The following is a 14,145-nucleotide window of genomic DNA, read 5'->3' on the forward strand; positions in this document are numbered from 1 at the left end:
TTTCCTCCAGCACTCAGCCAGGCAGTTTACAATTCTACCTGAGCTTTCACTTCCTGCTTGAGGCTTTGACCAGAGCCTGTCCAAGGCAGCCAGAAGTGAGAGCTTAGGGCTTCGCAGGTTTTTCCTGAGCAAACACTTAGCCCTGGAGAGGCTCACAGCCCTATGTATGTGAGTGGCCGTCTAGATTCCCAGGAATGTGTGGGAGCTTCTCAAAGCCCCGAGGGACAACTCATTGCCTAGATTTTTCCTTTAAGCTTTTTAGTTAGTCTATTATTTACTCTACCTGTTATCTGCCTGCTCAGGCACCTAAGATTTTAAGCAACAATTGCCCTGACTTTTTCAATAAATGCCTTTTGACGAGATAGCCTGTTCTTCCTGGGCAAGCCCTGAATTAGTTCAAATAAAGACAGACTGGTGAGTGGGGTCTTTCAGGAAACCATCAGGTAGGTCAAATAATGAAAATTTTCTGGTAATGGACTTTTGAAGGAGTTCAGCCCCCTCTTTTCCTTCCAGCGGCTCTTAGGGTTTGCGCTGTGATCACAGGCTCCTGCAGATTTGGGGGCGGGAGGAGATGGGAACAGAGGAAGTTAAAATGCCACAAAACTTTCTATCTTTCATGAATAAATGCTCCCTAGATTGCTGCAAACTTTTGATTAAATTCCAGAGTTCTGAAACAGTTGATTGTGACACTTTCGCCAGTGTTCTCAATGCTGTTATGGAAGAGAGGATTTTCAGAGGTCCTCACTCTACCATCTTTTTTTTACACTTTATTTATATATTTATTTTGACATTCAATAATATTTTATGTGAATTTCAGGTGTACAGCATAGTGGTTAGACATTCATATCATTTAAGAAGTGATCCCCCTGACTAGTCTAGTACCCACCCGGCACTATACATAGTTATTACCATATTATTGACTATCTTCCCTGTGCTTTACTTTACATCCCCATGACTGTTTTGTAACTACCAATTTGTACTTCTCCATGCCTTCACCTTTTCACCCTGCCCCCCCCCCCCATCGTCTCTAGCGCTGTCCCCAGCTCTGCCTCTGACTGTGTGTTGGATGTACAGTGAGGCATTTCCAGAGAGCTCAGAGAAGTCAGACTCTGCCCCTATTGCCCACCAAAGAAATGAGTGCATGGTAGTCAAGATGCAGGTGGCTTTTCTTATCCCAAAGCTTCTCTATTTTCCCACTTTTGAAGATTATTGGATCTGCTAAAAACAAGGCGTCTGCAATCACAATTTGGTGTTCACTTTAAGAATAGTCTTTGAAACACTGGAAAGAAGGTCATGACTAGCAGCATTTTAATAGTCTCCGGCTGTCCTTTCAGAAACTAAATAGATAGGAGGTTGGCCACGTTTGTAATGTGTGCTTGAAGATAATGTAATCTGTTCTCTTTCATATCACAGGGATTTAACGTACAAAAGAGCGATTATACCCGATTGTCCGACTTCATCTCCTCACACACAGAAATTCACAAATTTAAGACCACATTCTTCACCATGTAGAGTCTATTCAAGAAATGCTTTCCAAAACGTGTTCAGACCTTCTTCTTCAAGTGAGTATTCATGAACAAGTAATACTAGCAGTAGATATCACGTATGTATATTATTTTTTGAGTACTTTTAGGTTTACAGAAAAATTGAGCTAAAGTGCAAGAAAGTTCCCATACACCCCTTTACTTCTCACCCCTAGTTTCCCTATATTATTAATACCCCTTGATTAGTGAGGTGCGTTTGTTATGATTGATGAGCCATTATTGATACGTCACTGTTAATTGAAGTCTCCAGTTTCTAGCAGAGTTCACCCTTTGTGCTGTACATTCTCTGGGTTTGATAAATGAATAAGTACACGTGTCCACCCTTACAACAGCGTGCTAATAGTTTCGCTGCCCTGAAAACCCTCTGAGCTCTGCCTGTTCATCTCTCCCTCCCCCAACCCCTGGCAACCACTGATCTTTTTCCTATCTCCAGAGTTTTGCCTTTTCCAGAATGTCGTACAGTTGGAATCATACAGTATGCAGCCTGTTCAGATTGGCTTCCTTCACTTAGCAATCTATGCACTTAAGGCTCCTTCATGTCTTTTCATGGTGTGACAGTTCATTTCTTTTTATCTCTAAATGATGTTCTCTTGTATGTGTGCACCACAGTTTATTCATCTGTCCACTGCTGAAGGGCCTCTTGGTTGCTCTCACATCTTGGAAATTATGAATGAAGCTGCTATATTTGCGTACAGGTTTTTGTGTGGATGTAAGTTTTCAACTCCTTTGGATCACTCACTCAGTTTCAAAGCCATACAATTTGACGTAATTTCATTTGTTCATTCACTTGCCCCTTCCTTCCTTCCTTCCTTCCTTCCTTCCTTCCTTCCTTCCTTCCTTCCTTCCTTCCTTCCCTCCCTCCCTCCCTCCCTCCCTCCCTCCCTCCTTCCTTCCTTCTCAAACCTTTTATGAGCCCTAATATGTGACAAGAACTGTCGCAGGTACTGAAGATAAAGAGCTGGGTCCCGTAGAAGGGCCTGCCCTGGGGGAGCTCCCCATCTAGAGAGGGAGATCAGGAATCCCAGTGGATAGAGACAAATGCCATAAGACGCAGGGACAGAGCACTGTGAGCACACACCCCTGTGAACCAGAAGGACACAGTGAAAGGGGACGTTGGATTTTGCCTTGCGAGTGGAGGACAGGCGTTCTAGTCAGAAGTCACATTCAGCACCCGTGCTTACTTACAACTGGTGAGACTTTAATCCCGTGGTCATACCCACCCACTAGGGGGCCTGAGGAAGGCGGACATCACTGCCCACGGCCACGTGTCTACCCACATCTCAGGGTTTCAGTTTCTAAGGGAAAGGGGGCGGGCTTAGCTAGTGATTTCCAACGCAAAAATTTATCATCAGTAATAAATCTGTTCCAGTCTAATAGCCATGTCTGTGACATTCTTGGGATATTTCTCACTTGAACTAACGTTCTGATAGTGCAGAGAAGCGGGTTTGCTGGATTAGAGGGCATTCCTGCTCTTTAGGCTCTTGGTGACGGCCCTTTGGGAAGCTTGTACTTGTACAGCCCCACAGGTAAGATGTAAAGGTGCTTATTTCTAAGCATCCTAACACAGAATGTGATCCTTTACAGCTTGTCTGTTTGAAATCCCAAAGCAATATTGTGATTTTAATTTGCATTTCTTTCATAGTAATATTAACTTTGATTCTCAAGTTTATCAGGTTTCTTTCTTTCGTAATCTGCCTTTTCATATCCTTTGCCCATTTATCTACTGTGAGTTGGTCTTTTTAGTGATTTGTACGAACTCCCTTTGTTTTAAAGATGTTAATCCTTTATCTGCCTTATGTGCCATCAGTGTCTTTTTTAATTTGCCATTTGCTTTTTACTTTTATTGATGGTATTTTTTAATGTGCCAAATAATATTTTTCTTAAATTAAAAAGTTATATGTGTACATACGGCGTCTTCCAGCATCATTTTCTTCTCCAAAGGTGGTCACCATTGTTTGGCCTCTCTTTCATGCATGCACACATATACACATAGAGATGTACTTGTGTAACTCATACATTAAATCACATCCTGAGGTGAACGTGAACCTGTGAGCCACAGCCACAGATATTAGACACCCTATTTCCTTTTAAAATGATTTTTGCTTTTGTTTGTTTCAATTTGAATAATTTCTATTGCTCTGATTTTGTATTCACTAATCCTTTCTTCTGCCCTGTATCTATAGTCTGCTGCTAAGCAAATCAAATGAATATTGTATTTTTAATGTCTGACTTGTTCATGTGCTTTTAAAAAATAGTTTCCATTTCTCTGTTGGAATCCCCCCTATGTTCAGCATGTCACTTTTTCTTGTAATCTCGTTAATATATTTATCGTTCTTAGTTCAAATACCTTATCATTTCTGCCTCTGTGCTCACTGTGGGTCTGCTAATGACTGTTTTTGCTCTTGATTAGATCACCTTTTCTTATTTCACTTGTCTTGCAATTTTTAAAAGCTTTAAGACCAGACATCTGTGTGAAAAACAGTAGAGACAGAAGTAGCTAATATTCACCACCGACAAAAGGAGTGCCCCTTCTTCTCCTTCTAGTGAGACGGGCTGACTCAGTTGAGTCTCTGAGTTGAGCTGTGTCTGGACTTGGTTGCAGCCGCATTAGCGCTCGGTGACGACCGGGTTCAGATGCCTGCTTTTAGCAGATCATGACGCCTGAGTCCTGCTGAAACTCCGGAGGTCTCTGTTCCACAGCCCGGCGGCCAGCTTGGCCTCCTGGGAGCCCTCCGCTTTACAGCCCACCTGCCGGTTTTGGAGGGGTTCCGGGGGAGTTCTCTGTCCTCCAGCGCGGCCCCCAGCTCGCTGCCCTGCCCTGCCCCCGGCATCAGAGCCTCGGTTCTTCCCCTCTGTGCCCAGCCTTCGGGGGGCTGCAGCCCCACACTGCGGAAGACCCTGGGTGCCTCGGGCATATCACAGCTCTGTGCGTCACCCCCAACTTTGGGGCGCGACTTCTGCGCATGTGTGAGGGCACTAGCAGCCGGGCGCAGACTTGCCGTGTGACCAGGGCTATCGGCACGCGAGCCCATCGCAGCCGGCCTGAGGGTCGGTGGTCTTCACTCCTGCACAGAGGGATTTGCTCGCGGCCTGGGGCGCTGCCAGGGTGAAAGGGGTCATGGGTCTTTCTTCTCTGAGGAGTGGCTGGTCCTTTCCGGAATTTAATTTCTTTGCATCCCCAGTTCTCTCATGGTTTTTAACCCATCTTTTGAAGCTTATCTCATTTTTTTCTCATTGTTAGGGTGAGAGTGACAGTCTGTTGTGACTTTCTATATCCTAGATGGATGTAGAAAATTTTGTCAAATTGCCCTCCAGAAAGATTATATCAATTTGTACTCCCACTAGCAGGTTATGCAAAATTTGGTTACTGCTTTCATGTTAAATCTCAGAAGTTGCAGAGGGCACGTGAAATAAAAGGTTTTCCTTCAAGGATTTTCAAATAGTTTCAGATGAGTATTTTCTGATACTTTTAAATTAGAATTATTGATTGTGAAGATGGGGCTTCTTGGAAAGCAACTCAAACGTACATGAAAAGTCTGAGAAAAGATTTCAAGACAGAAACATAAACTCACAAGGGGTCCCTCTGTGACCCACTGGGGTCAGGCAGAGGATTTCCAGGCCGGGTGGGGAGAGGGCCAATAGTGTTTACAGCTGATACTGACTCATGCAGCCCCTCCACGTGGACTGAAGCGGCCGCTTCTGAGACCTCAAGTGACAGTCAGAAATGGAGAGGGAAGCGTGGACTGAGCCCTGCACTTCTGAGATCCTTAAAAGTCTTGGGCGACTCGAGCCCCTTCTCCTGCCTCAGGCCCTCTGCCCAATCCTCTTCTCCACGCCTGCCCTCTCCCAGGGGAGCGTCTGACCAGGACACCCACACGTGGCCTCTCCGGGGGCTTCTTGGCTTCCTCACGGCTGGTGTGACCATCGAGAGGATGCTTGTCATGCCTTTTGTGACCTCGTCTTGGAAATCATGGCATCAATTCTGCCCTAGTCACAGGCCCTCCCAGACTCAAGGGGAAGGCGCACATACCCCGCCTTTAGATGGGAGGGGTGTTAACATGGCGTCACAAGAAAAGCACGTGTGGCAGGGACCTTCTGGTGGCCATCTTGGAGAATACCTGATGCCTTCCCATATTCTCTTTCTCAGTGGAGGCTGTCACCCCTACACCCAGCCTCCCGTGCCAGATACAAAACTTCCCTTTTCCCCTCCCCACCCTGTGCACCAAATCAGAAGGTTCTGTAGACTCTCACCTGTCCATTTGCACATCTCTGATTCACCCCTACTTTTCACTCCATGACCATTGCATGAGCAACACCTCCTTTATCACTTGCCTGCACGGGCTGTGATTACCCAACGTCTCACGCCACCGCTCTGCTCCCCTTGCTGTTCCTCCCCCACATGGCACCAGGGTGTAGTTTAAGAATGAACACAGGGCTGTGTCGTTCTCTGGATGCAAAGCCCTCTGTGGCAGCCTGTCCCCAGAGCACAAAGCCAGAGGACCGACCGCCCGTGGTTTGGCGCCTGCCGGCCTTTGCAGGCTCCTCTCTTGGCGCATGTCTGCTCTGCCTGTCCCCTCGCCGTCCCTCCGCCTGGGCTGGCTGCCCTCTGCAGCAGCCGCACTGCCAGCCCCTCTTGCTCTCGGGAGCACCATGGTGCAGTTGGCATGTCACCCCTTTCCTCTAAGAAGCTTTTCCTGAGACCTTCCATCCTGCCAGCGGCCACAGGCAGCCCCTGTTCCGGGCCTCCAGTGTACTTGGTTACGGGTGACTGCTCCCCCTCCAGGCAGCTGGGGCCTCGTGAGTGAGAGGCTTCCCCAGCCCCCATCAGATGCCTTGCGTGTGCTGGGCCCTCAGTGAGCGAGCAGGGAAGGGGAGCACCGCTGAGGGCCAGGAAGGAAGTGGCCCCCAGGCCCTGCCCTGCTGCTGCTCGGGAGGGTAGGATGTGGCAGATGCGGCAGGTGGCCACGGCAGTGTGACTCCAACAAGACAGCTCAGGCTGGGTGGCCCAAGGTGGCGGGCGCCCTGAGAGCCTGGCTTTGAGTCTGTTACCCCAAGGCCAAAGCCATCGCTGCCCTCAGCTCAGACTGGGAAGGTTCAACAGCGTGATGAGAAATTCTCCTCCTTCCCTAGCTCCTGCTTGTGAGTGAGTTTATAAAAGAGGAGGCAATGTTAGAGACATTTAACACACATCCGGAATTTACAGTGTAAGACAGAGCTGCTAAATCAGCTATGGTCACCAAGCCTTCGCAATGTCATAAATAAATGCGAGAGATTTACCAGCGACCATTCTTCTTAGCCTCCTCTTTCCCCAGGAGGCTATAAACTATCCGAATACAGTAATCACGTCTTCCTGCTCGTGGTTCTGATTGGCACCGTCCGTTGATTTGTAGTTGCTGTAGCTACTTAGCTCTGGCAGTTTTCATCTTAGGCAGAGGGGAGGAAGGCTGTATTATTATAGCTCTCCTTCGGTGACACGGGGACCCTGGGACCTAACGCACGGCAGCTGGGACACAATCCTTTTCCTCCCAGAAAGGGCAGTCCCCCTGAAAGCTCAGCGCACTCCGAACATTCTTCCATTACCTGTAGTATCTATCCTAGTCTCATTTTCTCCTTGTCTTTGAAAGGGAAATGATCTAGATTTAAGAATTACATGTTTTTCCCTCAAAAATTGGCAAGAGATGCAAAGTGAATATGATATTTTAAAGATTGATTTGAAATGATATTGATTCTTAACAAAATTTTATTTTAATATCCTTATTTTTCACTCGTAGTGACATATGTCCTTTATAGGGAAGATTATCTTTGCCTTGTTTTTTCTTTCTAACGTTATTACTGCCATTTTGCATTGATCAAATTTCAGAGGGGAAAAAAAAACGGGGGCAGATTTGCCATCGCAAGTTACCCAATGACTAGATGTGTAAACCTGGCTGCAATAGACCTACTGTTTCAGAAGTTTGCTTGGTCCTGGTACCCAGTGAAACGGTTTTCGTGTCCGAGTGCTAAGCACGTTTAATCCATAGCTGTTTCTCTTGTGCAGCCGCAGCTTTTGCAAATCCAATACTGTCCTTCTTCGACGTTAAACGGATTTTATTTCAAAGAATGACCGATAAAGGGGATGAGTTGAAAAAAGCCTTTGAGCTGCTCGATGCCAATCACAGCCTGACAGTGTCCAAGAGTGAACTGCGAAGAGTTGTCAGCACTTTCCTGCTGCCTCTCACGCGAGAACAGTTCCGCGATGTGCTGGCCCAGGTACGGTCCGTAGAGCAGCTTAGAGGAAACTGACCAGGGAGAGGAGGGCGTGGGGACCCGGGCATGTGGCCCCAACCTTTCCCTCGTCCCAAGTGAGCAGTTCAGGTTTCAGTTTTCACAGTCCCCTTCGTTACATTCTGGCAGATTTGGGATGATCGCTATGCACTGGGGTCATAGTTTGCACGAAGCGCTGTTACAGTCCTTTTAGTTTTTTAAAGAAGGCTTCCAACGTATGAAGTATTTGGTTAACTTACATTTTGGAACTTAGTGCAGATGCTCCTTGACTTATGATGAAGTTACATCCAGATAAACCCATTGTTAATTGAAAACATCTTAAGTCGAAATGCATTTCATGCACCTGACCTACTGAACATCGTAGCTTAACCCACCTGGCCTGCCTTAAACGTGCTCAGACGCTTCATTAGCCTGCGGCTGGGCAAACCCTCCAACACAGTGAAGATGCTGTAGAGTATCAGTTGTTTACCCTCATGGTCGCACAGGAGAGTGGGGGCTGTGGCCACTGCCCAGCATCAGGAGAGAGGGTATCACTAGCCAGGGAAAAAGATCAAAATTCAAAGTGCAGTCTACTGAATGCATATTGCTTTTGCAGCATCGTAAAGCTGAAAAATCCTAAGTTGAACCATTGTAAGTCAGGGGCCGGCTGTATTTTGCATTTGTTCTTGCTTCAAATGGTTATTGAGAACTTACTGTGTGCTTGACCCAATGCAGAGCAGTCAGACGCTGGATGCCCATGAGAGGACCCCAGTCCTGCTTGAGATCTCTGCAAGTGTTGATAGGTGCTAAGACAGGCATAATTACTGGGTGGTGTGGGAATTAGAGGAGGGAGTGCTCCCTAAAAATGAGGTGTGGTAGTCCGGGTAGGCTTCTGGGAGGAGGGGGTATTTAGCTCTAGGGGATACACTCCCTCCATATGTACATGCATTTACATCTACATTTATTTCTATATCAATTTTTCTACATATTGAAAACCATAAGTTCACACCAATACTGCCAATTCTGTTCCAACACCTCAGGGTTCATTCTAGTGTTCTCACTTTTCATATTTATAACTACCTTTTCGCATAGTGAGAAACTTGGCTTCTATTATTCTTAGTATATTTACATATTTGACTGGTCTCCCTGGCGTGTGACTCATGTCCAGTCTCCAGCACCCGCACGCCCCACTCTGCACGTGCGGGACTACCGCGGCTCCCCCAACACTGCAGACGTAGTTTTTCTCTGCCCGTCTAAGGACTTTCGGACTGAATTGTTAGGGAACAGACAGGAAGAAGGGAGGGGGAAGAAAGATGAAGAGCTTCTTTTCTTCCTTTTAAAAAAATGTTTTCTCTTTATTCACGTCCAAAATTGCACGAATGGTACATATTGATATTTCACATGCCACTCTTGATTGTATCTACGTTTTAAATGAAACTTTATTAAGATATAATTTACATATCATGAAATTCACCATTTAAAAATGTACCAGTTAGTGGTTTTTAACATATTCACAGAGTAGTGCAAGCATCACCACTATCTACTTCCCGAACGTTTCATCAGCCCAGAAAGAAACAACGTGTTCTTTAGCAGTTACTTCTTATCCCTCCCCCCTTCTTCCTGACGCCATTCGTCTACATGATGTCACAATAGGTTTGCTTATTCTGGACATTTCATGTAAATGGAATAATACAATATATGATACATTGTGTCTGGGCTTCCTTCAGTTAGCCAAATGCTTTCAAGGTCCATCGATGTTGTAGCGTGAATCAATAATTTGTTCTTTTTTATAGCTGAATAAAATTCCATTGCCACCTTTTGTTTACCATCAGTTGATGGACTTTTGGGTTGTTTCCATTTTTTGGCTTTTGTGATCAGTGCTTTTATGAAAATTCCTGTACAAGTTTTTGTGTGGACATATGTTTTCCGTTCTCTTGGGTACATACCTAGGAGTGGAATTGCTGTGTCATATGGTAATGTTCTTTGCTTTTAAAGAACATTTGTCCTTACAAACAGTGCGTCAGTTTTCTCCTAAGCTCGATTTAACTGATACTTTATACCACATGGAGAGTTAAAATATTATTTCTTACTAATGTCTCCCTATATTCATGATCTAATGTTAATTTAAAATTTTGACAATCTTCCCAAGTTTATCAGCTATGCAGGAAGAGGAAAAGTACAGTAAATGTTAAATGTGTATCCGTTTTTAAAAGCTACATCTGTTTTTAAAAGAAGTCATCGAGAATTGAGAATTTCAAAGATTTTTAAAAAACAGGTCCTGGTCATCTACCGTAAGTGACAGGCACGTTTTTCTAGGACCCTGTGATCCGTGTGTAAACCAAGGAGGCTGGAGTGTGGTGCAGTGAACAGAAGGCCAAGTTCATTGTGAATGAGGGGCAGGGCAAGATTCTCTTCCCATTCCCTCGCGTTCACACCATGTGTGACTTTTTCTAGATCTTTTAATGACTAATCCATGTGGTGATACAAACTTTCTTTTCCAATAGGCAATGTAAGCCTGACTAGAAATGCATAAAACTGGTAAAATAGTTCACGAGACTTGCCCCCTTAAAATTAGAAAAGAATTTTCCCGTTATAGTGAATTTGCTTTAGCTTTAATTTTATTTCAAGAACCAGGTCAGGCACGTTTGAATGTGAGAGTATTTTGATAATTGCTCAGGGCCTGTACCTTAGTTTTCACTAATTTTTTTAAAATGTGGCCTCCGTCTCTGAATATTAATATACAAATTTTTGAAGAAGTTGAATTGGTAAATAGATTCCAGGGAAGGACAACCAAGCTCTGCGTGGTCCCAGTGGTTGTGGCAGGTGAGGAAAGAGAAGTCTTTGAAGATTCTTGTCAACATGATGGTTGTTGACTTAAAAATTACCCTCCCCTCCCTAGCCCCAGTCTAAGGATTTGCTTCCAGCGATTCATCTATGGACGGTTTTGATTCTTAAATGTTTTTGCCACAATCACAAATATTGAATGTTTTTAGCAGAGCTCCCCCTTTTGGACTAGCTCCTTTGGCGTCTAAGGGGCTTAACTTTGGGAGACTGGTCATTAACATGTATCTGCCATATACAATTTGCTTTAGACCATAAATAACAAGATGAATGTGACAAAAACTTCAATAGGTTGATGGATTTTTTTAATTTTTTTTTTACATGCTGGGTGGTTAGTGTGGTGACATGAACTTGGGCTCTGGAGTCACAGAGATGTCTGGCATTTAATGACAGTGCTGTGCAGGGAGGTTACACCTCTGCCCTGTGGACTGTGGAAAATGTCAACACCCTCAGCAGGGGGTTTTCAGGCTGCTTCACTCAATGTGAAAACCAAGAGTGGTGCCTGTGCCCATGTCTGGACCAGGAGCTCTGCCAGTGTTTCTTTCCCGCTTCCTTTGGGCAGTGCTCTTCTCACTGCCCAAGCCGTGAGGGCATCTACACACTTAATCTGTCCTTGCCCTTCTTCTGTAGATTAGGGAAGCTTTGCAGTGTCTACCCAAAATTATGTCTCCTGAAAAATGCCCTGTCAGAAGTAGAAGTCCTGGGTGTCCTTTCCAGGAAAAGGACTCAACCTTCCTCTGGCCGGTCCCATTTCCTACTTATATTAATACATGTTTTCAATAGTAAAGACATTTGTGCTTTGGGAAGACCGAGATAACCACACTGGGACTTCAAGGGCTTAGTAAATATCAAACTTGCCTGTGTGGACTTGGGAGACATTCGGCCATATGGGAAACTGTCCTTTGTGTATTTGCATAAAGCTTAATAAAATATACTTATATTGATTATATATTTATCTTAATTTTAGTTCATACTCCTTTTTGGGGGAAATACTTATGTTCACTTTTTAAAAAAGTTGACTTTATTTAGAAATAATTTCAAACCCCCTGAAATGTTATAAGAATAAGACTAGTACAAGCAGTTACCTGTATGGCGTAAATAATACCGTGTACTCTTCACCCGGCTTTGCCAGTTGTGAGCATTTAACCTCATTTCCTTCCCTGTGATCTTCTGTTGTGTATACATGTGTGTATGCAAACAATACTGTACACGATATACACAAACAATGTATACATGATACTTTTCCTGAGCCATTTGAGGGGATGTTGCTTATATTATAGTTCTTTACTTCTAAATACTTATGTGTATTTCCTAAGAATAAACACTGTTACATAATCACAGTACAGTTATCAACTTCATTAAATTAAACGTTGAAAACATAATTTTATTTAATCTAGAGACTATATTGACTCACTTGACCCAATAATGTCCTTCATAGAATTTTAAATTTTAAAGTGACTTTTTTCTACCTTAAAAGTATATGAGTGTGCAGAAAGTTTACATGACACTCAGAGGATAAAATGGTCCGGGCCTCAGCCTCTTGGGAACTATCTCTCTATAGTAGATACAGTTCTACTAGTTTTACTTTATGTTTTCGATTTTAGATAATTTTGTAGACAACTTGTGGATTCCTAACTGAGCGTAGATGGTATTGAGCTGTTTGTACTTGGTTTGCCGAGAAGGCACATGGACTAAGTAGCGGTGTTCGCTAGAATGCCCAGCCTACCTCACGTCACAAAACCTGTGCTGTCCACCGCTTGGTTCTGAATCTCTAACAGGCTCTCATTCTTCTCGTTTGAGTCTAGATCCCCCTCACCAGTTCTGGTGCCGTCCCATACCTTGAATTCCTGTCCAGATTTGGTGGAATTGACCTAAATATAAATGTTATAAAGAGGTAAGTTTTTTTTCTGCCTTATATGAAAATGTGAAATATAGGGCTCAAGGTCATTGGAGCTAATCGTGTCAACAGCTGTAAATGGAAGATGTGTTCGTAGAGCTTGTCCCTATAGATCTCCCCCAAACTCCGAGTCAAGCCATTGTTGTTCTCAGTCTAGTTGTGCAGCACGCAGCTCACTGTCCCATGTTGGTATAATGGGCATTGCACTCTACCCGGCTGCACTCTACCAGGTCGGTCACCGACTGGCAGCCCACGCAGCCCAGCTCCAGGGAGAGCTGTTGTTCACAAATCTAGCTGTAGAGGGCGCAGCTCACTGGCCCCTGTGGGACTCGAACCGGGGACCTCGGTGTTAGGAGCACGGAGCTCCCACCACCTGAGACACCGGCCACCCCTTGTCCCTATAGCATTTAATAAAGTTAATCCTGAATCAAAAGTTTATTCAGTTAAGAGTCTAACATCTATACAGGATATAGTTCAGAATAAGAGAAATAATACTGTATTAAAAATGGAAACAGCGAGTTAAAATTAGACTAACATTTTAGATGCAATGTATTTCAGATTTGGATGTAATGAATTTTAATTTTGAAGTAAAAATACTAAGATGCCGAAATAAAATTGGTTCAGTTTTACACATTTTAAATGTCTTTCATAGGAAAGTGATGATTTTTTGGGAGCTAGAAATTAAATATTAAAAAAAAAGATCTTTGTATGAGGTCTTTTGTATTTCATAACTTTAGCATAATCACAGGGCTCATTTGCTTTATCTGTGAAATGAGAGTGTTAAAGTATTACCTTTAACTCTCTGTCAGCTATAAAGTTTTTTCATTCTAGTGTATAATGTAGGAAATATTGTTTTAGTAAAAAATTATTCATTTAGATTATCTACTCTAAATGAATAAGCCTCATTTTCTCAGGAATTGCGTAAACAATTATAATAATTAAATTTGGTCCTGAAATATTGGCAAATTTTAGTATTAAAGCTTTCATGATTGAATCCATCATGGATGCAGCTTAGATGTAAGAATTAGTGAGGCAGGAGAAGGGGGAACCGGGGAGCTGCTATTCAAAGGATATAGTTTCAGTTTTGTAAGATGAGAAAATTCTTGAGTTCTGTTGCACAACGATGTGAATGTACTTAACATTGCTGAACTGTACGTTAAAAATGGTCAAGATGGTAAAATTTATCTTATGTGTTTTTTTTTACCACAGTTAAAAATAAACTAGTGTAGCAGTGCCAACAAGACTGACAAAATATTGTACCCTCCATGGTGTGGGATTTCGTTATGCTCTGTTTAGTTCATGCTTAGTAAGTGGTGGCCTAAGATGATTTCCAGGCTCATTCAAAAGAATGACTTGTTTTATAGATGGCATAGTCATGTTCTTGACCTAAAATCACCCCCATTTGGGAGATAAGGTTTTTTCGTGGACACTAACCTAATTTGAACATTCTTTGTTGAAAAAACTACACAACTGGAAAAACTGAAAGCAGGAGAGTTCTTTCTCTCTCTTTCTTTTTTTCAAATTGTGAAACATCAGTCTAATAATTTGAGATGAAAAGGATCATAAGTTACTTAAACATAAAAGGCTATGTATTTATACTAAATTTGAAAGATTCCTAAA

At 43.5% G+C, this 14,145-nt stretch overlaps 1 protein-coding gene across 13 annotated transcripts in view; it reads left to right on the forward strand.

Annotated features, from left to right (window-relative positions):
• The window catches only part of EFCAB6 (EF-hand calcium binding domain 6), a 218,053-nt gene that overhangs the window by 14,985 nt on the left and 188,923 nt on the right, over positions 1-14,145 (forward strand). For 9 of the 13 annotated variants that reach the window (XR_016020436.1, XM_088796050.1, XM_074326517.2 and 6 more), the window contains 3 exons: positions 1,414-1,562; positions 7,582-7,793; positions 12,434-12,522. Coding sequence is in view for 11 of the 13 variants with exons in the window: in XM_088796050.1 (XP_088652176.1) it covers positions 1,414-1,562; positions 7,582-7,793; positions 12,434-12,522 (450 nt within the window). In the remaining 2 variants the exon portion in view is untranslated. Of the gene's footprint in view, positions 1-1,413; positions 1,563-2,153; positions 2,254-7,581; positions 7,794-12,433; positions 12,523-14,145 lie in introns of those variants that run through there. The other 4 variants (XM_088796052.1, XM_088796053.1, XM_088796058.1 and 1 more) reach the window with 3 other exon arrangements.

This window comes from Rhinolophus sinicus, chromosome 1, assembly GCF_057876585.1.
Source record: "Rhinolophus sinicus isolate RSI-liver-muscle chromosome 1, RSI-T2T, whole genome shotgun sequence".
Classification (NCBI taxonomy): Eukaryota; Metazoa; Chordata; class Mammalia; order Chiroptera; family Rhinolophidae; genus Rhinolophus; species Rhinolophus sinicus.